Source organism: Schistocerca nitens, chromosome 2 (genome assembly GCF_023898315.1).
Source record: "Schistocerca nitens isolate TAMUIC-IGC-003100 chromosome 2, iqSchNite1.1, whole genome shotgun sequence".
Taxonomy (NCBI): Eukaryota; Metazoa; Arthropoda; class Insecta; order Orthoptera; family Acrididae; genus Schistocerca; species Schistocerca nitens.
This window is the reverse complement of record NC_064615.1, coordinates 1110655033-1110682434: the sequence shown is the minus strand read 5'-3', so window position 1 is coordinate 1110682434 and position 27402 is coordinate 1110655033. Positions and strand designations below refer to the sequence as shown.

The window sequence follows — 27402 nt, the reverse complement described above, 5'->3', positions numbered from 1 at the left end:
GGCAGGTTCACTGGGACACTGGGATGACATGTCTGAAATGGTAGCCCTTAAAGTACTGTGGTAGTACATCCTACATTCATGTGCCAAAGAAACTGGTATAGACATGCATATTCAAATAAAGAGCTATGTAAATGGGCAAAATATGGAGCTGCGGTTGGCAGCACCTATATAAAACAACAAGTGTCTGGTGCAGTTGTTAGATTGGTTATCAAGATCTAAGTGAGTTTGCATGTGGTGTTGTAGTTGGCACATGAGCGATGTGACACATCTCCCAAGTAGTGATGAAGTGGGTATTTTCCGGTACGACCATTTCACGACTGTACCGTGAATATCAGGAATCCGGCAAAACATCAAATCTCCAACATCGCTGCAGCCAGAAAAAGATGCTGCAAGAATGGCACCAACGATGACAGAAGAGAATCGTTCAACGTGACAGAAGTGCAACCCTTCTGCAAATTGCTGCAGATTGTTGAAGGCCTATTCATGTGCCCTTGATGACTGCACGACAAAAAGCTTTACACCTTGCCTGGGCCTGTCAACACTGACATTGGACTGTTGATGACTGGAAACACGGTGCTTGGTCAGACGAGTCACTCTTAAAATTGTATTGAGCTAATAGATGTGTACGGGTATGGAGACAGCCTCATGAATCCATGGACCCTGCACGTCAGCAGGGGACTGTTCAAGCTGGTGAAGGCCCTGTGTGGGGCATGTGCAGTTGGAGTGATATGGGACCCCTGATACATCTAGATACGACTCTGACAGGTGACACACGTACGTAAGCATCCTGTCTATTACCTGCATCCATTCATGTCCATTGGGCATCCCGAAGGACTTAGGCAATTCCAGCAGGGCAATGTGACACGCCACACATCCCGAGTTGCAACAGAGTGGCTCCAGGAACACTCTTCTGAGTTTAAACACTTCCCTGGCCACCAAACTCCCTAGACATGAACATTACTGAGCATATGTGGGATGCCTTGCAACGTGCTGTTCAGAAGATATCTCCACCACCTCGAATTCTTACAGATTTATGGACAGCCCTGCAGGATTCATGGTGTCAATTTCCTCCAGCACTACTTCATACATTAATCGAGTCCATGCCATATGCCAGGTTCCAGGTTGTGTTGTAGCATTTCTGCGTGTTCTTGGGGAGGGGGGGGGGGGTGTACATGATGTTAGGCAGGTGTACCAGTTTCTTTGGCTCTTCAGTGTACTTGACCTGTTCTGAGCAAGTATTTCCCTTGAATGTTAGAGTAAATGTTATCTTATACCTCTCTTATGCTTCTACCACTTCTGGTTATGGTGGACAATTACACTCCAAGCCATTCCAGGTCAGTACATATTTCTTCACCCGGTTGTAATATCAAGTCCCAATGAAAGATTATGCCGTGTGATTTGTTTAAACTTTTACTGAGAATAGAAGGAACAGGACTGTCACATAAGGAAGTATACATGAAACTAAGGCTTGAAACTGAATGGAGTTCACTGTCTTGCTCAGGGGGGAGCCTCTTAATGTCTTTCGCAATACTGCCACCTCTCCAAACTTATCTTCCATGAGTTCCACAATGAATCAGCATGGTTTAAGAAAGTACCACTTGTGCAAAACTCAGCTTGTCCTTTTCTCACATGATATATTGAGAACTATGGATGAAGGGCAAGAGGCAGATTTCACTTTTCTATATTTCTGGAAAGCACTGCACACTATTAACGAAAGGAGGAGCATACGGAATAAGTTCAGAGGTATGTGAGTGGCTCGAAGACTTCTTAAATAATAGAACCCAGTATGTTGTCCTCGACAGCGAGTGTTCATCAGAGACAATAGTATCATCAGGAGAGCCACAGGGAAGTGTGCTAGGACCACTATTGCTTTCTAAATACAAAAATGACAGGTTGGGCAGCAATCTGTGGTAGTTTGCTGATGATGCCGTGGTGTTCGGAAAGGTGTTGAAGTTGAGTGACTGTAGGAAAATACATGATGACTTTGACAAAATTTCCGGTTGGTGTGATGAATGGCAGTTAGTCCTAAATGTGGAAAAATGTAAGTTAATGCGGACGAGTAGGAAGATCAAACCTGTAATGTTCGGGTACAGTATTACTAGTGTCTGCCTGATGCAGTCAAGTCGTTTAAATATCTGTGTGTAATGTAGCAATGCGACATGGAGTGGAATAAGCATGTGGGAACTGTGATAGGGAAGATGAATGGTCGACTTTGGTTTATTGGGAGAATTTTTGAAAAGAGTGGTTCACCTGTAAAGGAGGCGGCCTACAGGATGTTGGTGTGACCTATTCATGAGTACTGCTCAAGTGTTTGGGATCTGTACCAGGTCAGATTGAAGGAAGACATTGAAGCAATTCAGAAGTGGGCTGCAGATTTGTTACCAGTAGTTTCGAACAACACGTTTCAAAGATGCTTTGGAAACTCAAATGGGAATTCCTGGAGAGAAGGCGACATTCTTTAGAGAAAAAATATTGAGAAAATTTAGAGAACCAGCATTTGAAGCCGACTGCAAAACGATTCTACTGTTGCCACCATACATTGCGTTTAAGGACCAAGAGATTAGAGCTCATACGGAGGCGTAAAGACAGTCGTTTTTCCCTTGCTCTATTTGCAAGCGGAACAGGAGGGGAAATGACAAGTAGTGGTACAGGGTACTCTCCCACCAAGCACCATATGGTGGCTTACGGAGTATCTGTGTAGATGTACATTTTTGAGGTTTGGTTGGTGCAAAGGTCTCATCCTAAATTCTCCATGTTAATGCTGCTGTCCCTCTGCCCACTGCATAGCCAATGGCGGTGACATTTTGGTGTTGTACTAGTGAGCATCACAGTGAGTTCCAACATGAGCAGACTACTGCCTCAAGCAAGTTTGGGTTGCCTGATATCACCCAATCTGAATATGAGCTCTCCACAGGTACTGTGCAGCCCTGGCAACAACCACCTGCCATGGTAAACGTTATTCACAGACCCAGTGCATTAATGGGGTAGGTCTCTACTCCTTGGCGTACACATCAAGTTTGAAGCTGATACACCAGCAGCAGGATTCTTGCATTATCAAGGATACAACAACAGTTACAGGTAAATTTGTCCCACAACAGATTAGTAACTACATTAGGTTTTGGGTGTGGCAAGTTGTCTGCTCAGAACCGGGTGTCAGATTGATTGTGCACAGGTAAATATTTATGCATCACATTGGGCACCATTCCCACCACAGTTCAAATTTTGGAGAATTTTGGTAAACAATGGATGGTAAACCAGGGTAGGCCAAACAACCTGAAGGAATTAATGTCAGACTCTATACAGAATTTGCAGCTGAGTTAACCCCTGTCTTAACCATGGTATACTGTAGACTCCACTGAACAAAAAACTAAGCCCAGTGGTTGGAGGAAAGTACATGTCACACTTGTCTACAAGAAGAGCAGTATAAGTGGTCCACAAATATGCTATCCAATATCACTGCCATCTATCTGCTGTCAACACTGCCATCTATCTGCTGTCAAATCTCAGACCTTTTCTAAGTTCAAATGTGATGAGGTGTCTCTAACAGAATGACCTTCTCCACGGCATCTGACATGGATTCCAAAAACTTTAATCATGCAAAAACCAACTTATGTTTCTTCTCAACAACATCCTGAGAGCCATGTATTGAGGCAATCAGGTGGTTGTTGCTTTGTTTTACTTCTGTAAAGCATCTGACCCAGTACCACACAAACGCATATTAATAAAGTACACTTGTACGGAATATCAAACTAAAGTTGTGACTGTACTGAGGATTTCTGGGCTAGATGGATGACGTGTGTTATCTTGGACAGAGGGTTCTTCAGACACACCCCACAGGTGTTGGTACACTTGCTGTTCACACCGTATATTAATGACCTGGCAGACAACATTAATAGACAACTTACAAGGGGATCACATGGCAATCAGACTTTTGTAGTTTTTTATATTTAATGTACAAAGTTCAGAACTCAAATATCAATTGGCCAAACCAGTTCAATGGAACCCTCAAAAATATTTTAGAAAAACTACTTTAAAGTTCTCTGAGCAACTTTACTTCTCTAATGGCGGGACAATTTTCTAAGGGCTGCATGGCTCTATCAGCAGTGCTTGAGAGTAGTAGCCATTGGATAGAGTCTCACTTCGGTCATTGCTTTTATCCTTTTTACTCATTCACTGCCTTGATTCTCGCAGAAGGAAAAGGCTCTCCGTGGCTGCATCTAGCACATTAGGTTGACTGGTACCCTTCTGTTCATAGAGATAACCAGTGTCCCTAAAACTTCAATAGCACGGTACAATGCCCTGTTTACATGGTAGTTCTTTCCCATAATTCCTTCTGAATAAATATTACACTGTTGTAACAAATAAACATCTCAGTCTATTTTTTTTTCTTTTTGTATGTGCTGCAATCTTAATGTCAACTGGGGAGCACAACGCAAACTTGGTGAGTTTAGAGTTTTAATCCTGCATCAATCATATTTGTACATGTAATAAGTTGGTAAGTACAGAACTCTGAAAATGAATTAATCATTTACAGTACCCCAGAATTACAAACAAATCCTCACAGAAAATAACCTTCTCAAATCAACACCACTGGTGGAAATTGAGAGAATGGCATCAAGTTTGAGTCATCTGCTGCACACCATGAGGAAGAGCACACAATTCTGTCCCGTATCATCACAAGAGACAAACGTGGTATCACCATTTCTAGCCAGAGGGCAAATGTCAAAGGCAACAGTAGAAACATCTCACTTCTCCACCACAAAAGAAACCGAAAGCTATTCACGCAAGTTCCAGTAAGGTAATGATGACCTCCTCCTTTGACTGCAGGTGCCCCCTGCTCGTAGAGGTCCTTGAGCGTGGAACCACAATCAATGTGTAGCGCTACAAAGACACACTGCAGAAACTGCAACATGCCTTAAAATCAAAACACTCAGGAATGCTTTTGGATAGGAAATTCCTGTTGCATGATAATGCCCGCCCCCACACTGCAAATCTCATGAAGGCTTGGTTGTGAGACATTGCAACATCCTCCATACAATGCAAATCGTTCACCATGTCTTTCACACCTTTGGCGATATGAAGACAGACTTGCATGGATGTTGGTTTCATCAGGTCGAGGAAGTGCAAGAGTAGGTGCAGTTGTGGATCTGTCAGTTGCTGATCATGTTCTGTGAAACAGGAACCAATCATCTCATATCCCAAAGGGATAAATGTCTTAATACTGGTGGTGATTACTATCGAATGGAATCTTTCTATGGTCCCACTGTGGCGGGTGTTCGGTTTTCAGTGACTGCTCCTCATATGTAAATTATGAATGTTAAAATGTAGCTTGCCTTATTCCTGCAATTTAGTGTTACAAATTAATTATTTTGCTGCGCTGGTACTAACAGTTTATAAGCCCAGGGAACACATTCCGAATAAGCATCTGGTCTACAGAAGAAAGCAATTGTCAGAATACTCCTGGATATGAAAGTGTGAAGTGAAAGCTATGGGGATGAGCTGGTTGTGCAGCAGTTCACATAATTTAATACTGTCAATGGTAATTGTAAAAAATAAGTACAGCATAAATACTGCAAATAGAGCGACCTATAGGTTGTGAAACTACACTGCGTGGAAATTTGCTGTGGAAGCATACTTGCATTTACATAGTTTAGGGGACATTGTGAATGATACACAGAAGCCCACTGAGCAAAATTATGCAAATAAGGAATGGAAAGAATTCAAGGTTGATATTGCTGAAAGATCCCGTTAACAACGTATACATACAGAAGTTGACATGGCAAAAGAATTTTAGTACATGTTAAGAAGCACATTTGAAGATGGTGGCCTAACAAGAAAACTCTGTGAATTTATAACACTCAACTCAAGAAGTCCAGTATCATGGATGAGTATGGTTGGTAGGTCGGTTGGTTGGAGAAGGGACCAAACTACGCAGTCATCAGTCCCTCTGACCTTAGATTAACTAAAACCGATAAAATCCCACATTAAAAGAGTGAACTACAATACCCATAAAATGATAAACTATTGACAGGGAAGGAAGGAAAAGGACAGAAGAAGAGGTGAGGGAAAGAAAGTGACTAATGAAAGGGGTGTGAAGAAAGAAACACAGGAGACAAAGATGTTTAAGACATAACAGACCCCATAAGGAAAGGAGTGGGAAGGCAGAGGGCCGGGGTGAACCACCAAGCCCAGATGAAGCCAATCCAGCTGGGGCGAAGGGGGGAGCAAGAGGGCCTGCCATCCCCTCCACTCACTGGTAAGGCGGAAGGTCCCTCCCTTAAATAAAGCGATAAAAACCCCCATCACGAATAAAATGTAAAACGAGTTCCGCCGTTGAAGCATTGTCAGCCAACACCAGGGATAGTGAGTCTGGAAAGCTAAAAGTCCGTCCAGGGTGGCTAAGTTGGGGCAGTCCAATAAGATGTGAGCCACAGTCAACATCGAACCACAACGACAGAGAGGCAGGTCCTCACAACAGAGGAGATAACCGTGAGTCAACAAAGTATGGCCAATGCGGAGCCGGCATAGGACGACAGAGGCCTTACGAGACACCCAGAAGGAAAACCGCCATGGAGTTGTAGAACCCTTAATCGCCCTGAGCTTGTTCGGCGAAGAAAGAGTGTGCCATTCTGCATCCCAAAGGCCCAAAACCTGATGACGTAATGCAGAGCAAAGGTCTATTTCCAGAATGCCAATAGCAAGAGTTGGCCTGGTAGTAGCTAACTTAGCCAGTCGATTGGCAAGTTCATTGCCAGTAATCCCAACATGGCCTGGGGTCCAAATGAAAGTAACTGAGCATCCACATTGAGCAAGGAAAGAAAGGGAATCCTGAATAGCGATGATCAATGGGTGGCGAGGGAAGCACTGGCCGATAACGAGCAAACCGCTCAATGACTCACAACAGATAGTGAAGGATAGCCCTGAATAGGAGCAGATTGGTCCAGTGTGTGCAAGATGGCTACCAATTCTGCAATAAAAACACTACAGCCATCGGCAAGGAACAAAGTTCTGTGTGTCGGGCATAGGTGTAAGCAAAAGCAGTGCCACCAGAAACCATAGAGCCATCAGTATAAATCACTTCTGAACCGTGGAATGAACTGAGGAGAGAATAGAATTGGTGGCGAAGAGCCATCGGAGGGACAGAATCCTTTGAATCGATTGAGACATCAAGACACAGCTGTGGCCGAGAGACGCACCAAGGAGGGGTATGTGCTGGGGTTCAGAAAAGAGCAACTGGATGCGGACAGCCATGGTAAGCCCACACCGTGGTCGCCGCTACAGCAGGGTGATCTCTGTGTCTGGATAAAGGAGACCATAATTAGTGTGCTTTGGGGTGCAGCGAATGCAGAGCGCCTAAGATATCAGCTGTTGTTGGCGCAAAACTCACAGTGGTGGAATCCCTGCCTCTGCGAGAAGGCTAAGTACGGGGCTAGTCCGGAAGGCACCAGTCATAAGTCAGACCCCACAGTGGTGCATGGGGTCTAGGATTTGCAGTGTCGAAGGTGATGCAGAACCATAGAAAGGACTTCCATAGTCTAAATGAGACTGGACCAACGCTTGATACAATCGCAGGAGAACAGAGCGGTCGGCACCCCAGGCGGTATTGCACAGACAACTAAGAACATTGAGATGGGACCATCACGTCCTCTTCAGCTGGTGAAGATGAGAGCATTGAAGACCAGATCCAAGAAGCGATGGGTGTCCACTACCTCGAGGGGCTGGCCATCGAGGAAAAGTTCCGGATGGGGATGGACTGTATGGCGACGGAAGAAATGCACGACACGAGTCTTGGCCACTGAAAACTGAAAGCCATGGGAGAGAGCCCATGAGTGTGCCCAGCAGATTGCCCCCTGTACACAGCATTCTGCAGCGCCCATTACAGAGGAAGCAAGGTAGGTACAAAAATCGTCAGCATACAAAGAGGGAGACACTGCCGGCCCAACAGCTGTCACCAGACCATTAATGACTATTAGAAAGAGAGGGACGCTCAGCACGGAACCCTGTGGAACCCCATTTTCTTGCCAATGGGGAGTGCTGTAGGAGCAGCCAACTAGGACCCGAAAAGAGCGACAAGAAAGGAATTTACGGATAAAAATGGGCAGAGTGCCACGAAGGCCCCATTCATGAAGGGTGGTGAGAATGTGGTGGCGCCAGGTGGTGTCGTAGGCTTTATGCAGATTAAAGAAGACTGCAAGGAGGTGTTGCTGATGGGCAAAAGCCGACTGGATAGCAGACTCCAGGTGCACCAAGTTATCCACCATAGAGCAGCCACAGCGAAAACCACTTTGAGTCGATGACAAAAGGTACGGGATTCAAGGATCGAAAACACCATGCGTTCAAGGAGCTTGCAGAGGGTGTTAGTATGGTTAATTTGACGGTAGCTATCCAACTGAAGAGGCGGCTTCCCTGGCTTCAACACCGGAACAACAATGCTTTCCTGCCACTGGGTAGGAAAGACTCCCTCACTCCACAGATGGGCGAAGAGGGTCAGTATACGATGGTGGCCAGCCACCGGTAAGTGTTGGAGCATTTGGTTATGTATCCGATCCAATCCAGGAGCCATGTCAGGACAAAGGGCGAGGGCGCTGGCAAATTCCCACTCGCTGAATGGAGCATTATATGGCTCCGAGCAGCGAGAAACGAAAGACAAAGGCAGTCCTTCTGAGCGCTCTTTCAGGAGACGGAACATGGGAGGATACTGAGCTGATGCCGAAGCTTGAGCAAAGTGTTGAGCAAAATTTTCTGCTACAAAGTCCGTACCAGTAAGGACAACACCATGCAAAGAAATTCCTGCAACCCCATTGGGAGGACGGTGGCCAAAAATTCGCCTGAGTTTCGCCCAGACTTGTGAAGACGGGGTGTGTGGTCCTATGGCAGCACCATATTGTTCCCAGGAAATTCGTTTCTGAAATTTGATTAGGTAGCAGGCTCGGACGTGGAGTCGTTTAAAGACCAGAAAAAGAGCAGTAGAAGGGTGCTGCTCGAAGTGTTGAAGAGCATGGCGGCGGTCTTTTATGGCTGCAGCAATTTCCGGAGTCCACCAAGGGACCACCTTCTGGCGTGGGAAACCTGAGGAAGAAGGGATTGCTGAAACAGCTGCTGAAAGGATGGCAGCAGCCAAAGTCTGAGTAGATGCATCAACAGTGTCATGTGGCAATACAGGAGGGATGGGAGCAGAGGAGAAGGCACCCCAATCAGCCTTAGATATGGCCCACCCGGGAGAGTGACGGAGCGAGAGACACTGAAGCAAGGTCAAAACAATTGGATAATGGTCCCTATCACGTGTCTTCATGGAGTCCCCACTGAACGGAGGGAAGAAGGCCGGGACTGCAGATGGAGAGAGCAATGGTAGAGAAAGTGCCGTGTGCCACAGTAAAGTGTGTGGGAGCACCTGTGTTTAGTAAACAAAGGTCAAGCCCTGCCAGAACAGCTTCAACTGTCCTGCTCAGGGCAGTAGTCGTATGACTACCCCAAAGAGGATTGTGGGCATTAAAGTCCCCTAATAGCAGGAAGGGAAAGGGAGTTGTTGAAGAAAGGTGGTGAGGGCATGGGATGTGGGCGGCCTGTCAGGTGGAAGGTAGAGATTACAGATTGTGAATGGAGTGGCCAGATGGACCCTGACAGAAATGGCTTCCAGAGTGGTATGGAGGGGAACCCATTTACTAACAATGTCCTTGCGGATCAAGGTGCAAACACCATCAGAAGCCCGCAAGGGGTCAATTCGGTTTAGACAGAAAGCTTGGAACCCATCAAGGGTGGATGAGTAAGAATTGACAAAATGGGTCTCCTGGAGAGCAATGCAGGCAGCAGAGTAGGGAGGAAAGAAGGGGCTGCAACTCCGGAAGGTGACACAAATACCCATTACAATTCCACTGGAGGATTCTCAAGCCGGAGTCCAAAGGGGAAGCAAAGGGACTGGAGTCTGTCATACCGCTGAGTCGCCATCCATCACCGATAAGGATGGGGTAATATCTATACAGGTGGGGTCAGACTCTGTTGGTTTATTGACTGGAGGAGGGGAAGGCTGCACCTCAGGGGGTACCGGAGGGGCTTTGCCCATGTTCTTGCATTTCGGCTTCTTCTCCTGGGAAGGAAGAGAAGGGCAAACTTCAGCGAGGGTGGGCACGGAATGACACCGGGCAATCTTGGTGCCCACCGGCCGTGGAATGCACTGCCTATGTGGAGCCATAGATCGCCTTTCAAGGGGGCGCCGGGAAGAGGAATCCTGGGAGTGAGCTCCAGTACTGGCGGCTGCCGAAGGAGGGGAACACTTCTCCAGCGGGGGAGGGGGAGCAGCACCCGAAGGAGTGGATATGGGTACTGACGGGGAGGGGGAGTGGGAGAGGGAGGAGAAGGCTGAAGGCATGGGGCGAATGGGTTGGGGCTGGGATGAACAGGGGGTAGGAGGGGGAATGGACATAACAAAAGCAAAAGTAGAAGACATAGACACGGGATGGTGCCGGTCATACTTTTGATGAGCCTCAGTGTACGTGAGCCGATCTAAGGTTTTGTACTCTTGAATCCTCCTTTCTTTCACAAACACTGGGCATACAGGTGAGCGTGGAGAATGCTGTCCATGACAATTTACACACAATGGTGCGGGAGCACAGGCACTCCCCTCATGGAGGGGGCACCCACAGTCACCGCAGAGGGGATCAGTGGTGCAGCGGGAAGACGTGTCCAAACCGTAAGCATTTGAAGCATCTCATCGGTGGTGGAATATAAGGTTTTACATCACACCGGTACACCATTACCTTGACCTACTCTGGGAGGATGGTAGGTTGGTTGGTTTAAAGGTGGGAGAAGGGACCAAACTACGAGGTCATCGGTCCCTTGTTCCTAATAAAACAGTGCCACAAGTTTGAGAATAAAAAGAACGAAACATATAACACAAAATGGAAAGAAAGGAAAAGCCACAAGAATGAAGGGAAGGCAACAAAAACACTTAAAGGAACAAAAGAGCTCAAGAAAACAGAGATGCTAGAAATAGAACAGAGTAAAACATGAAAGCAGATTACAGCGTCTGGCCAACCACGAGAATAAAAAGGGAAAGCCAGCCACTCTGCAACACATTAAAACCTCCACCCCAAAAGCATTAGGGTGGAAGAGACAGAGGGACAAAGCACACGAGCTAAAACTTACATAGAAGTATAAAACCCACTCTCACGGATAAAAGGTAAAACTAAAGCTGCTGTGGAGGCATTGTCGCCCAACACCAGAGGCAGGGTGCTGGGAAAGTTAAAAGTCTGCCGCAGAGCAGCTAAAGGTGGGCAGTCCAGCAAGAAGTGGACGACTGTCTTTTGGGAGCCACAGCGACACAGGTGGGTCCTCGCGACGAAGTAGGTATCCATGCGTTAACCACGTATGGCCAATGCGGAGCCGGCAGAGTGCAACTAATTCCCTGCGACCCTGCGAGAGACCTGCGTGGAAGACTTCCACACATTCATAGTCTCCTTAATGACATGCAGTTTGTTATACATGCTGTTATGCCATTCCGTCTCCCAAAGCTGCAAAACCCTGCGGTGGAAGACAGAACGCAGGTCAGCTTCGGAGATGCCTATCTCCAGAAGTGGCTTCCGCTTCGCCCGTTTGGCCAGCCTGTCGGCAAGTTCGTTGCTGGAACCTCCAACATGTCCTGGGGTCCACACACACACACACACACACACACACACACACACACACACACACACACCCCACGGAGCAGTGGGACTGTTCCAGAGCATAGATGAACTCCTGAATGGAAGCTACCAGAGGGTGGCGAGGGTTGCACTGGTTGATAGCTAGTAGGCTGCTCAATGAGTCAGTACATAGGAGAAATCACTCGCCAGGGCATGAGCAGATGTACTCAAGAGCACGAGATATGGCCGCCAGCTCTGCAGTGAAAACACTGCAGCCAACTGGCAAGGAGTGCTGCTCAAAATGTCCTCCATGAACATATGCGAAGCCTACGTGATCATCAGCCATTGAGCAGTCTGTGTAAACCACTTCAGAGTCCTGGAACACATCAGGAATCGAGAGGAATTGACAGCGGAGAGCGGCAGGTTTTTGTTTTGTGTTTTGTGGTTTTAGGGCGCACAACTTCAACGGTCATTAGCGCCCAGACTACGTGAGGAATGCACCGCGAGTCACAAGTTTAAAACAGCAACGAAACGGAAAACACGATAGAAGACAGACTGACAGGCATAGGATTAAAAAAGGAAAACAGCAGAATCAAATGTCCTTTGAGAGGGTTGTCAAATTGATAAAATGAAGAACGCGAGCAGCTGCTCGTGGGTCATCCGCTAAAATGGCTTCTACAGTACACGGCAGGCCAAGATCAAGACGCAGGGTGTTAAAATCCGGACAGGACATTAAAATGTGGCGGACCGTCAGCAATTGCCCACATGGGCAGAACGGCACCGGCGCAGCCGTCAGCAGATGGCGATGGCTGAACCGGCAGTGGCCAATTCGTAACCGGGCCAAAACGACCTCCTCCCGCCGAGAAGGGCGTGAGGAGGACGTCCAAGCCACGGGAAGAGGTTTCAGGGCCCTAAGTTTGTTGTCTGTAAGTGCAGCCCAATCGGCATGCCACTGCGATAAAATGCGCCGACAAATTACCCTGCTACAATCTGACGAAGGGACACAACAAGAAGCTGTCCGAGGCTGGAGGACCGCAGCCTTGGCCGCGGCATCTGCAGCTTCGTTCCCAGGGATACCGACATGGCCAGGAACCCACATAAAGCTAACCGGAGAACCGACGTCCACCAGCTGCTGAAGAGAGCGTCGGATCCGGTGCACGAAAGGGTGAACCGGATACGGATCACTGAGGCTCTGGATTGCGCTCAGGGAATCGGAGCAGATGACATATGCAGAATGTCGGTGACGGCAGATGTAAAGGACAGCCTGGTAGAGGGCAAAGAGCTCAGCTGTGAAGACCGAACAAAGGCCATGGAGCCGGTATTTGAAACTTTGTGCCCCGACAATAAAAGAACACCCGACCCCGTTAGTGGTCTTAGAGCCATCTGTATAAATGAAGGTCATATTAATGAACTTCGAACGAAGTTCGATAAAACGGGAGTGGTAGACTGAACCGGGGGTAACCTCCTTCGGGAGCTAGCAGAGGTCAAGGTGGACGCGAACCTGAGCCTGGAGCCACTCGAAAGGTTGCAGGGAGTGAAAAATTAAGGTGTTGAAGGAGGCGACGAAAGCGAACTCCAGGGGGTAGCAGGGCAGAGACATACAACCCGTATTGACTGTCGAGAGAGTCATCAAAAAAGGAACGATAAGACGGGTGGTCGGGCATTGCCAGTAGCCGACAGGCATACCGACAAAGCAGTATATCGCGCCGGTAGGTGAGTGGCAACTCACCAGCGTCAGCATGAAGACTCTCGACGGGACTAGTATAAAACGCTCCGATCGCAAGTCGTAAACCCCGATGTTGTATGGAGTTGAGGCGGCGTAAGATGGATGGCCGTGCAGAGGAGTATACGAAGCTCCCATAATCCAGCTTGGAGCGGACGATCGACCGATATAGGCGAAGTAGGACGGTTCGATCCGCTCCCCACGACATACCACTGAGAACACGGAGGACATTTACAGAACGGGTACAACGGGCAGCCAAATATGACACATGTGGAGACCAACTAAGTTTCCTGTCAAATGTAAGACCTAAAAATTTTGTTGTCTCCATGAATGGGAGAGCAACGGGACCGAGTCGTAAGGACGGTGGGAGAAACTCTTTGTAGCGCCAGAAGTTAATACAGACCGTCTTCTCGGCAGAAAAACGGAAGCCATTGGCGACACTCCAGGAGTAAAGACGGTCAAGAGAACGCTGAAGACAGCACTCCAGGAGACACGTACACTGCGCGCTGCAATAGATGGTAAAATCGTCCACGAAAAGGGAGCCTGATACATCAGCTGGGAGGCAATCCATTATTGGATTGATCGCTATGGCGAAGAGAGTGACGCTCAAAACTGAGCCCTGTGGCACCCCATTCTCCTGGCGAAAGGTGTCTGACAGGACAGAACCCACACGTACCCTGAACTGTCGATCCATTAAAAAGGAACAAATAAAAAGAGGGAGGCGACCGCGAAGGCCCCATGTATGCATGGTGCGGAGAATGCCCGCCCTCCAACAGGTGTCGTAAGCCTTCTCCAAATCAAAGAACACAGCCGCGGTCGGGCGCTTCCGCAAGAAGTTATTCATAATGAAGGTCGACAAGGTAACCAGATGGTCAACAGCAGAGCAGCGCCTACGAATTCCACATTGTACATTGGTAAGTAGGCGCCGAGACTCGAGCAGCCAAACCAAACGAGAGTTAACCATTCGCTCCATCACTTTACAGACACAGCTGGTAAGCGAGATGGGTCGATAACTGGAAGGCAAGTGTTTGTCCTTCCCCGGTTTAGGAATCGGGACAACAATAGACTCGCGCCAGCATGCGGGAACATGTCCCTCAATCCAGATGCGATTGAAAGTACGAAGAAGAAAACCTTTACCCGCAGGAGAAAGGTTCTTCAGCATCTGAATATGAATAGAATCAGGCCCTGGAGCGGAGGACCGTGACCGGGCAAGTGCGTTTTCGAGTTCCCACATGGTGAATGGGGCATTATAACTTTCACGATTCGAGTTGCGGAAGTTAGGTGGCCTAGCCTCCTCTGCCTGCTTGCGGGGGAGGAAGGCAGGGTGGTAATTAGCGGAGCTCGAAACCTCTGCGAAAAAGCGGCCGAAGGCATTGGAGACATCCTCAGGGGCCACAAGGACGTCATTCGCGACCATCAAGCCAGAAACTGGTGCGTGGACCTTAGTGCCAGATAGCCGGCGCAGGCTACCCCAGACAACAGAAGGAGTAAAACTGTTGAAGGTGCTTGTGAAAGCAGCCCAGCTGGCTTTCTTGCTTTCTTTAATAATACGACGACACTGTGCACGTAACCGTTTATAAGTGATACAATTCGCCACTGTAGGGTGGCGTTTAAAGGTGCGTAAAGCATGTCGACGAGCACGTAAAGCATCTCTACATGCTGTGGTCCACCAGGGGACCGGTACGCGATGTGGAGAAGAAGTAGGGTGAGGGATGGAATATTCAGCAGCAGTGAGAATGACTTCCGCGAGGTGTGCGACCTGACGATCGCAGCTTGTGAAGGTTTGATCCTGAAAGGTCGCCCTGGAAGAGAAGAGCCCCCAGTCTGCTTTGGAGATGCTCCAACTAGATGAGCACGGAGAGGGGGTATGCTGCAGGAGATGGATAACACACGGGAAGTGGTCGCTCAAATATGTATCAGAAAGTGCATACCACTCAAACCGGCGTGCAAGTTGGGTAGTACATATAGAGAGGTCTAAATGGGAATAGGTGTGAGATGTGTCCGAAAGAAAAGTAGGGGCGCCAGTATTGAGGCAGACAAGATTGAGCTGGTTGAAAAGGTCGGCTAACAGGGAGCCCCTCGGGCAGGATGCTGGAGAGCCCCAAAGGGGATGGTGGGCATTGAAGTCTCCAGTTAACAAAAATGGTGCAGGTAGCTGAGCAATAAGCTGCATCATGTTTGCCCTGGTAACGGCAGATGACGAGGGAGTGTAAACGGTACAAATGGAAAATGTAAAAGTGGGGAGAGTAATTCGGATGGCAACTGCCTGCAGGCCGGTGTGCAATGTGATGGGATCGTAGTAAATATCATCCCGGACCAGCAACATAACCCCTCCATGGGCCGGAATACCTACCACAGGGGGTAGGTCAAAACGCACAGAGGTGTAGTGTGCCAAGGCAATTTGATCGCATGGGCGTAGCTTCGTTTCCTGGAGGGCTACGACGAGCGGACGGTGCAAGCGGAGCAGCAACTTCAAGTCCTCTCGGTTGGAGCGAATGCTGCGAATATTCCAGTGAATAAGTGCCATCGTAAGAAGAAAAAGAAGATGAAAGAAGGGGTCACCTCGAAGGCCGCTGAGGGCCTGGCTTCGAGTGAGCACTGCCGTCACTATCAGTAGGCGGACAGTCATCGTCCATTGGTTCTATAGGTTCATCGGCCATCTTGGTAAGATGGCCGGGAGGGGGAGCTTCCTCCGCCGGTGAACGGCCAGATGTTCGGCTACCAGTGGTGCGGCCAGGCGAAACGGATGACGGCCTGGGGCGGCAACCGCTTGTTGGCGCAGGAGAAGAAATGCGCCATGGCGGAGAAGGAGAACTGTACTTCCTATGAGCCTTCTTGGAAGGTCGTTTGGTGGAAGTACTGGTTGATGGCTGGGAGGTTGAGGTACGTAGGAAGTCTGCACGGGACGGTTCCTTCTTGAAGGCCCATGCATCTGACTTCTGGGTCTTCGTCTTAGCAGAAGCTGATGAAGGGGCTTGTGTCTGTGGGGTGATGGGAGGAGGAGGGGACGTCGACCGCGCGATCTTAGCACTGGCCGAACGGACGACCGTGGTGCTGAAGGTCAGATCGCATGTCTGGGTTGCCACCTCCCTGGTAGTCCGAGGAGAGGCGAGGACAGTACTGTATTTCCCCGCTGGGAGCAGCGTGGGCTTCCTACTAGCAAACAGCTTGCGAGCAGCCGAGGTGGACACTTTCTCTTTGACCCGAATTTCTTGGATACAGCGTTCTTCCTTATGGATGGGACAGTCGCGGGAGGACGCTGCATGGTCACCCTGACAGTTCACACAACTAGGAGACGGAGGTAAACAGTCACCCTCATGGGCATCCCTGCCACAAGTGACATTTAGCCGCATTGGAACAAGACTGGCGAGTGTGATTAAAACGCTGACACTGGTAGCAGCGCGTAGGTGTCGGGACATAGGGGCGAACAGAAATAACCTCGTAGCCCGCTTTGATGCGCGATGGCAGCTGAACACTATCGAAGGTCAAGAAAAGTGTCCGGGTCGGTACAAGGTCATTGCTGACCTTTTTCATGACCCTATGGACAGCCGTCACGCCCTGCTCAGTGAGGAAAGACTTAATCTCCTCGTCAGTCAATCCGTCGAGGGATCTAGTATAGACCACACCACGAGACGAATTCAAAGTTCGGTGAGCCTCCACCCGGACAGGGAACGTGTACAGGAGTGTGGCTCGAAGCAGTTTCTGTGCCTGAAAGGCGCTCTCAGTTTCTAGTAACAAGGCACCATTACGCAACCTGGTACACGACTTGACAGATCCGGCTATGGCATCTACGCCCTTCTGGATAACGAAAGGGTTGACAGAGGAGAAATCCTTTCCGTCCTCAGATCGAGAAACGACGAGGAACTGTGGGGCAGGCGGTAGTACTTTTGTCACTGGTGGCTGGTCATGTTTCCGTTTGTGGGCAGAAGTCGAGAGAGAAGAAGAAGAATCCATTGCGGAGGAATCCCCCATGATTGCCAGCGTCTCCGATGGCGCGCTCCTTCCTTATGGGGACCCTCTCAGAGGGCACTCCTGCCTTAGGTGAATGTTTACACCTCAGGTCACACCTCCCGAGAAACAGACGGAGGGACCAATCGGCATGGTCAGAAGGTATCAGCTCAGGCAATCACCCCTCCCCGGGCCTGGCCTTTACCAGGGGGTACGTGCGTGCCTTACTTGTCTACCCAGGGCGGGGAATTACGCGTTACCCCGTCACCGGCTACGCGTGCGAACGCGTGGGTCGGCCTTCAGGCGCGCACAGGGAGGAAGGAAGAAGAGGAAAAAGAGAGAGAGGGAGGGAGAGAGAGAGGACAGACTGTCTCAAACGCCGAGGCGGAGACCAGAGAAAGCAAGGAGAAGAAGGCAATGAGAAGGCAAGGAGAAGAAGGCAATGAGAAGGCAAGGAGATTTTGCAGGGGAAAGAATAAGGAAGACAGTGAGGTGGAGAAGAGCAAAGAAAGGAACCAACCAAAGGGAGGAAGAAACGAGAAGTGAAAAAGCAAAATGACCGCAGATAGAGGTCGTGGAACCGTCCGTCTCTGGACGCAGGCGCTAACTACCCCCTTGAGGGGGAGGGACTCCTTTTAGTCGCCTCTTACGACAGGCAGGAATACCTCGGGCCTATTCTAATCCCCGGACCCGCAGGGGGGGGGGGGGGAGCGGCAGGGTTAACAGAGTCCTTGGGGCCATGCAAAAGGTCCAGGCGAAGCTGCGGCCGAGGTGTACACCATGGAGGCGTACGTGAATGTGCCATCAGCAGAGGTGGTAAAGGGAAGGACTCCAGTTCGGAGAGAAGGTACCGCACACGAACTGCAATCGTTAGCCCCGACCTGGGCCACCGATGCAGAAGATGGACTGCCATGGGCAGGAAAAGCAGATGGTTATTCGGATGCGCAGGGGAACTATGAATGTGTGCTGCGTAACTGGCGAGCAGTTGTGCACATCTGATCTGTAGTGGAGGGACACCAGCCTCCACGAGTACGCTGGTCACCTGACTCATCCTAAAAGCTCCTGACACCAATCGAACCCCACAGTGGTGCACACGGTTGAGTAAATGCAATGCTGTCGAACCATAAACCACACTCCCATAGTCAATTCGGGATTGGACAATGGCTCTGTACAGCTGCAGCAGTGTGCAGCAATCTGCACCCCAATTGGTGTTGCTCAGGCAACGGAGGGCATTGAGGTGCTGCCAGCATTTCTGCTTAAGCTGACGAAGATAAGGGAGCCAAGTCAATTGAGTATTGAAAACCAGTCCTAAGAATTGATATGTCTCCACTACAGTGAGTGGATCGTCATTAAGGTAAAGTGCGGGTTCCAGATGAACAGTACGACGCTGACAGAAGTGCACGACACATGACTTTGCGGCTGAGAACTGGAAGACGTGGGCTATAGCAGCCCATGACTGCGCCTTGTGGATGGCTCCCTGGAGGCGCCGTTCAGCAACAACAGTACTGGAGCAGCAGTACAAAATGCAGAAGTCGTCAGCATAGAGAGAAGGGGAGATGGAGGACCCAACTGCTGCTGCTAGACCATTAATTGCCACTAAAAATAGACACACACTCAATATATAGCCCTGCGGGACTCCATTCTCCTGGATGTGGATGTAACTATGGGAGTCACCAACTTGGACAGGGAAAGTACGGAGTGACAGGAAGTTTTGGATAAAAACTGAAGAGTGGTCCCCAGAGACCCCACAATGTGGTAAGGATATGGTGTCGCCAAGTCGTGTCGTATGCTTTACGTAAGTCAAAAAAGACGGCAATCAGGTGTTGCTGTCTGGAAAAGGCTGTTCGGATGGCAGACTCGATGGTCACAAAATTATCAGTGGTAGAGTGACCCTGGTGGAAGCCGTCCTGACATGGAACCAGCAAGCCATGTGACTCCAGGACCCATCCCAACCGCTGACATACCATACGTTCCAGCAGCTTACAAAGAATGTTGGTGAGGCTGATCGGTCGATAGCTGTGCACATCAAGAGGGTTTTTACCGAGTTTGAGCACCGGAATGACGGTGCTCTCCCGCCATTGCCATGGAAAGATGCCATCACACCATATCCGGTTGAAGATGACGGGAAGATGTTGCTTGTAGTTAGATGAGAGATGTTATATCATCTGTGGATGCGGTCAGGCCCAGGAGCTGTGTCAGGACAATCTGCAAGGAGCTCCCACTCTGTAAATGGGGCGTTATAGGATTCACTGCAGTGTGTAGTGAATGAGAGAGCATTCTGTTTCAGCCGCCGTTTGAGTGTGAGAAAGGCTGGGGGGTAATTCTCCGACACAGAGGCTCGAGCTAAGTGCTCAGCAATTGCGTTTGCGTCGGTACATAACTCGCCATTTATGGTAACACCAGACAGCTGTTGGGGTCTGGTACCCGAAAAGACGTTTGATCTTTGCCCAGACTTGGGAAGGTGACGTGTGGCACCCAACGGTGGAGACGTATCTCTCCCAACACTCCTTCTTCCGTTGTTTCATAAGGTAGCGAACACGGCCATGGAGCCGTTTAAAGGCTATGAGGTGCTCCAGGGAAGGGTGCCACTTATGCCGCTGTAGAGCTCGCCGACGCTCCTTAATTGCTTCAGCGACTTCCAGGCCTTAAGCCTTGAGCACAATAAAGAGAGAGGGATCGCATTTTCTGCAGCAGAAACAACTGTGCTAGTCACTTGCTCAACCGTCACATCCATGTTACCGTGTGGGGGAGTCAGTGGTGACAGCAGAGGTGATAGTTCCCCAGTCCGCCTTGTTAAAAGCCCATCTGGACAGATGTCCGTGTGCCTGATGCTGGGGCAGTGACAGGAAGATGGGGAAACGGTCACTACCACACAGGTCGTCATGTGCTCTCCAGTGGATATATGGGAGAAGTCCTGGGCTGCAAATTGATAAATCGATGGCCAAGTAACTACCATGAGTCACACTGAGATGTGTAGCGGCCCCAGTATTTAAGAGGCAAAGGTCGAATTGCGTCAGTAAAGTTTCGACATCTCTGCCTCGGCCAGTAAGCATGGTACCACCCCACAAGGGGTTATGGGCATTAAAATCTCCCAGAAGTAGGAAAGGTTTAGGGAGTTGATGAATCAGTGCAGCTAATACATTCGGCGGTACTGCACCATCTGGAGGAAAATACACATTGCAGACAGTTATTTCCTGTGTTGTCCTTATTCCGACAGCCACAGCTTCAAGAGGGGTTTGAAGGGGGCACACGTTCACTACAGATCGAGTTTAAGACATAAATGCAAACTCCACCGGACACTATTATAGTCGGGTGTCGTCTTTTTCCCACTAGAAGAAACCTGGGAAGGGAGTGACCCAAAGGACCCCTTCCAAGCGAGAGAAGCCGAAGAAGACTTATACTTCTCCGGCTTAGAAGTGAATACGGATGTCGCCAATGGTTGGGGGGGGGGGGGGGGGGGGTGTTGCTCCCGAAGTAGGTGGTGCAGGTCTAGTCTTCCGGCTCTGGGAGGTGACCTGCATTGGTGGAGCTGATGGTGCCAGAACAGTTGTAACAGCGGCGTAAGACGGTGTCATATGCACAGGATGCAGGGGTTCAAATTTTCTCTTAGCCTCATTGTAAGTCAGTCTGGCCAGGGTCTTGTACTCCACGATTTTCCCTTCTTTCTGGAGAATCCTGCTGTCAGGCGAGCAAAGCGAATGGTGCTCTCCACAGTTGACACAGATGGGAGGTGGGGCACATGGAGTATTTGGATGTGATGGGCGTCTGCAATCTCAGCATGTGACACTGGAAGTACAGCGGGAAGACATTAGGCCGAACTTCCAGCATTTAAAGCACCGAATCGGGGGAGGGATATAGGGCTTTACATCACACCGGTAGACCATCACCTGGACCTTCTCGGGCAATGTATAACCCTCAAAGGCCAAAATGAAGGCACCGGTGGCAACCTGATAATCCTTCAGGCCCTGGTGGACTCGCCAGACGAAATGTACACCTCACCGCTCTAAATTGGCCCACAGCTCATAGTCGGACTGCAAAAGCTCTTATGGGCATGATGGTTATAGAAACATTCCCCAACTTGTCACAAGCAAGTAACTCCCGTGACTGGGCAGAGGATGTTGTTTTGATCAAGACTGACCCAGATCTCATTTTGGACAAGCCCTCCACCTCCCAGAACTTGATCTCTAAATGCTCAACCAAAAACTGAGGCTTCATCGTCATGAAAGATTCCCCATCAGCTATCGAACATACAAGGTACTGGGGCGAATAAGATCTGCTGCCATCCTTAGCCTGATGTTCCTCCCATGGTGTGGCCAGGGAGGAGAACGATTTGGGGTCATACTTCTGTGCACTGAATTGAGCTCGTGATCGCTTAGAGACTGCTGGTGTTTCACCACCAGCAAGAGATGATGGACTACACTTCATTGCATGTCATCCGCCCTGATGCCACCCACTCCGACCAGGGGCCCTGCCCACGGGTGCCACCCAGTCGCAGCATGGGCCACCTGGCAGGATGGCCCTTGCCGGGAGTCCTGATGCCCCAGGGGGATGGGCATCTACCCCCTGGCGTATGTGGGGAGTTAACAGCGCAGGCATCAGCAGAGTTATCCATGTGTGGTCAGGGGGCTACAACCAACAGGGTACATGGCGGCCCCACCACAACGGACTGGCTACTGTGCTGGATATCAGGTGCAAAGAAGGCCATGGTCATCATCGACTTTATTATCCTTTCAAATGGGAGAATCCCGAGGTAGAAGTAGGATTTTCAAAATTTTGTTTCTTGAGACCTAAATGGTGTATCCTTGCTGGTGCTGCAGGCACACACACTTATGTGTATGCAGTATCCACCAGAATGTTAAACTATTACTGGATGCTGTGAAAATTGAAGAATCTTATAAAGACCTAATTAAGATGCTTGTGTGGAACACGGAAAACCAAAACTGCATGCTACATCATTGCGACAGCTGTCCTGCAAATACTGCACTAACTGAGTACTTAACTGAAAAACTAAGTGAAGATTATGATTTAGAAGAAGAAATTGTAATCAGTCAGTGGGTTAACACAGACAGGGCAGAAATGATCAAACAGTCTATCAGTGTTGAAGACTACATTTCTTTATTTGTTAGGTCATTGGAAAAGCTCACCCCGCACTCGTTTATAGCAAAATCCCAATCAGCAGCCTTTAAAAGATTGAAAGAAGACCCACCACCCAAAACAGCAATTATTGTGATGGATTTCAGTGAAAATTATTCCATTGTTATACAAAATGAGATCCAAAGTTACCACTGGAATAGAGGTGGTTGGACTCTACACCCAGTTGGAGTTTTTCTAAGAAATGACGAAAACAATGTTTTTGTTTCCAACCACTGTTTTATTAGTGATGACCAAGAACATGACACTGGTTTTGTTAACTTTGTACAAAAAGAAATTACAAAGTGGCTGTCATTACATCATACTGACATTGACTCAGTTCACTACTTTACAGATGGTTGTGCTGGGCAGTACAAAAATAGAAACAGTTTTAAAAATTTGACTGAACACTTGAGAGACTTTAATTTGAAGGCCCAACACACTTTTTTTGCAACAAGTCATGGGGAGTCATTTTGTGATGGCCTAGGAGGAACTTTTAAAAGAATTTTAAGGAAAGCCAGTCTACAGTTTTCAGACGAAGAACAAATAATGACAGCAATCGATGTGTACAAGTTTTGTGAAAAAAATTTTGAAAACATTCATTTTCACTTTATTGACAAAAAAGAAGCTGATTTGCTACGGTTAAAACTAGAAAAACATTTTTCAGCAACCCGAACCATTCCTGGAACAAGAAGTTTTCATAACTTCAAACCACTTCCAACAAACAACCTTGAAATTAGAAGGACTACAGATAGTGTAAAACCCTCCTTAGTCTTTTCTTTCCATTCTTCTTCTGATTGGGTTCGTGTTGAACCATCCATAAATAGCTATGTGGCTGCAAATCATGATGGTAACTGGTACTTTGGACTGGTAAAAACAATATTCAATGATGAAGAAGATGCAGAAATTCTATTTCTACATCCTTCAGGACCAGCTGCATCATTTTATTGGCGTGAAAGAGAAGATTCTTGCATAGTGCCTTTGGAGCACATAGTCTGTGTAGTAGACACACCTCAATCAAGCGGCACTGGAAGAATGTATTACTTCAAAAAAGACTGTATCAAAAGAACTGAAAGCTCTTGGATGAAGTGGAAAAACAGTTTGAATCAGCATTAATGTTTATTAAAAAGACAAAATTACTCAAAAAATTCAATGTTTCAAGCAATCAGTTGGGTTATACATAAGTGTCATAAGTACACTATCTTTGTACATAATTCTAATGTACTCTACTATAATTAATAAACATGTTAAAAAGCCATCATTATTTTTGTATTATCAAGTAGCCTATATGTTTAAGAGTAAATTAAAACAAATGTGACCAGTCTATCAGGTCTGAGACTCTAGATATTGCAATTCTTATAAAACAAAACATCCGTTAAAAAAAAAAAACGGCCAACATATATACAGTTTCGAAAACTGGTTCATGTAGTAAAGCATTATTATTGAAAAAAAGTGACTGGTTGCAGTTGTGTGTGTGTGTATATATATATATATATATATATATATATATATATATATATATATATATTCCATAGAAAATATTAATATATTTTAATAGTATTATTTTTATCTTCAAATATGTATAATAAATAAACTTGCTGCAAAAATTCATGATGTTATCTAAAAGAGTTTTTAAGATAAGCAATTTTAAAGTTTTGAATACAAATTAAATTTACCATTTCCGAAGGTTCGGAAAACGCAAAACATAAAAACTTTAAAAATTTATATATAAAAAAGAACTATAAGAGATACAGCAAAAAAAAAAAAAAATTGCAGGTGTTGTCAGGATGGTATTAGAACCATTTGAGCCAAATTTCATGAAAATCTAAGGAGGTGGGTGTAAAATTTATTTTTTATTGGGTGATTTGATATGGAATGACCCATAATTATGTTTAGTTTACATGACTGGTTATAATGATGCTGTGACGATAGCTGCAATTTCTTTCTGTTGAAATCTAGAGAGAGAGAGAGAGAGAGAGAGAGAGAGAGAGAGAGAGAGAGAGAGAGATATGACATTATGACCAATGCTGACCTTCTTTCTGTCCTGGATTACGTCAAAGTCATGGGGCACAATAATTCCCATGGAATCAAACATGTACATTAGATATTGAGGTAAAACTTTACAAAAGGCCATCAGGAAAATCCACGTTTGTTGTCTATTTTTTTGTGATCAGTTTTTAGTGTCGAAAATAATAACACATTTGCTCTTAACCATAAACGCATAGGCGCTGCCAAAATCTGCGCCTGGGCAGGCCATACCATTTTAGCCGATATTGCTACAAAGGTCACATGACTATTCCGTAATCTGACAAATGCATCTGACTTGGTAAATCACTCGTTACTTACCTAAAAAAATAAGGATGTATATGATAATTGAGAGTGGTTCAGCTCATTTGTAACAGAAGGGAAGGAAAATTGTAACATTAAAGTCAAGCAATCATGCCTCTGAAGGAAAAAAATTTACACAGTAATCCCACAGGGTCAATAGTGTGCCCCTCTCTTTCATGTTTCTATGTAAATGACTTACCGACATTATTTATGTTCATTTAGCCTTATTTGCAGACTGAAGATTAATTCTAATTCACAATAAGTTGCCTAGAAAAATGTAGTGTGACAAAAATACCGCAATGAAGAAAAGCTTGAATTTTGGTTGCATCAAACTGGACTAAACCTAAAAACCCAGATGTTACAACATGAAACTAAACAAACAGAATGGAGAGATCCATTAAACTGCCATACCGGCTGTCATAACTCTGATTAGAATATCCTTTTAAGTTTTCTTGCATATAAAATACATCATTTAAGTTGCGACAATTAGTAGCTATGACTGATTAGAGTCATACACAAAACTTATTTTGGATGTAACCTTAAGGTAAATAAAAGATTTACAGTTGTTAAGCTAAAAGCCTGACAAAAAGATTAAACTGTAAGATCCCTATAGCCTAGGCCTACTTAACAAATAAATTAAGCAGCTTAGTATTTACAATGTGTTTGACACGTGCCAGGAACGTGAACAAGAAAAGGAAAATTCATTACCACTGTTACTGCAAATTGGTAATTTGTTATGACACAATCATCTGGAGAAAGTCAACAAATGTCCCAAAGCTGGTAAGGTGATACTAAAGAAAGTCATGGGAAAAATACGTATCGGCAATCACATTTATGCGGTCTTGAATTTGTCCCCCAAAAAGCAGCACACACTTGAAAGTTTTTTTCCTTACTTGAACAGCACTACTAAGAACTGTAAACTCTCTACACACTGTTTAAAACAATATTCCCAAACACCAGGACAGAGGAAGTCAGAACTACTAGCCTATTCAACACGAAGCTTGGTTGCTTGAACGAAGTACTCTCTCTCTCTCCTAAGGCCGAAAACGACTATTAATCTCATGTAGAATCCACAGATGACAATTTCGCAACTTCCTACCGTCTTTGAAACTAGATTATAAATTTTCCAATATGATGAAGCACTCAAGCAGAGGATATATCTTCGTAACAGTTTAACGTAAATTTCGCTTTTACAGCATTTTACCAATGTTATTTTCTTATTATAGTGTAATACAGTTATGTCATTCCAGGCAATAACACCTAGAAATGATGCACTAATTCCGAAGAATATTAACAAATAGTCGCTGTAATCAATTCGATGCGACAATATTGCACAGGATCTCTAGTGCATCAGGTCACAGAACAAGTAAAATAAATTACGAACTGTGTAAAACAAATCTAGCTTCTAAGAGATCAGTTGCGTAACCTCAGAGAGAGAGAGAGGATGAAGCTCTTCAAGATATGCAACTAACTGGAAGGAAGTACAATGTCACTTAAGCATGCTTCTGCTGAGAGTAGCCCAGATAGAGTGGGCTGTCTGGCTTTGAGCAATGACACGAAACATGCGACAAACGCCGTAAACAATACGACGACTATAACGTTATGTTATGTTATTGACCTCCTCAAACGGCCAAACCTACAGATCTATCGATCACCACAAACTTTTTTTTTATACCAGATTCGTTTGCTTCACCAGCTCACAACCAAACTGTCACCTTCTTACACAGCAAATAATTTATTGACATCAGTTTATCAATATGCTTACGATACGTGAATTCGAGAAGTTGTGTCAGAACTCGTTGATCATAGTCCTGGATGCCCATGTCTTTCATTATTGCCAAAATTACTTGTGCATCTTTCGGCATGTGCCTCGGCACTCCCGCCATAATCAACAAACACAAGAACTACAGAATTTCACACAATGAAATATAAACACCAACAAGCGCACACACGCTCCAAGAACTATTCCATAGACTCAATTGGCATCGAATCGACTGTCGAACGGACCGATATATGTCTTTGTGATGATCGAACAGTGATCTCTTTATGTGTTGCTTTGCAGTCTGTTCGGTGAAGCGTCTAGCCGCGGCATATGCGGAGGGCTTCGGACTATCGGCGGCACCAATATACCTAGTAAGTCTCCGCGTTGACAGCACCGTATCCCACACTGCGGTAGACTTTCTAGCAGACAAATAAAAGCAACAGCTGCTTAAAAACCAATCTGCACGCTCTGTCACGTCAAGCCACGCCTATACATTCCGCAATGCACTTCAAATGGTAGCAGTCACACTGGTCGTCAACGGAACGTCACATCATGTCATGTCAGTCAAGGTTTCTCGGGAAGAAAGTTTTGACGGTGTCGTCGTCTGCTAACATCGGACCTTAACACATTTTCGCCGCACTTACACATCCTACAGTAGTGACTATTGTGTTTTTGTATCTTCTCAATCTTTACCATTTTGCTTTGTATTTGTGACAAATTTCAAATATTTCACGACGGCTTGAATATTTTGTCCATTGAGTGTTCTTCCATTTGCGAGGTTAGATATCTGGAAGAGAAAAATGATGTATGTTTTACAATACCGGAAGAGGACAGCTCCATGTTTGTCACATTACTGTGCCACCATGATGAGCATGCTGAAGTTATTTTGTCAC

The 27402-nt window shown here is 46.9% G+C and overlaps 1 protein-coding gene across 1 annotated transcript in view; it reads right to left on the bottom strand.

The window, feature by feature from the left end:
- The window catches only part of LOC126237503 (transcription initiation factor TFIID subunit 9), a 95108-nt gene extending 68364 nt beyond the window's left edge, over positions 1 to 26744 (bottom strand). The window contains exon 1 of the mRNA XM_049947660.1: positions 26513 to 26744. Coding sequence (XP_049803617.1) covers positions 26513 to 26633 — 121 coding nt within the window. The 5' untranslated portion in view covers positions 26634 to 26744. The remainder of the gene's footprint in view (positions 1 to 26512) is intronic.
- Positions 26745 to 27402: the final 658 nt, after the last annotated feature.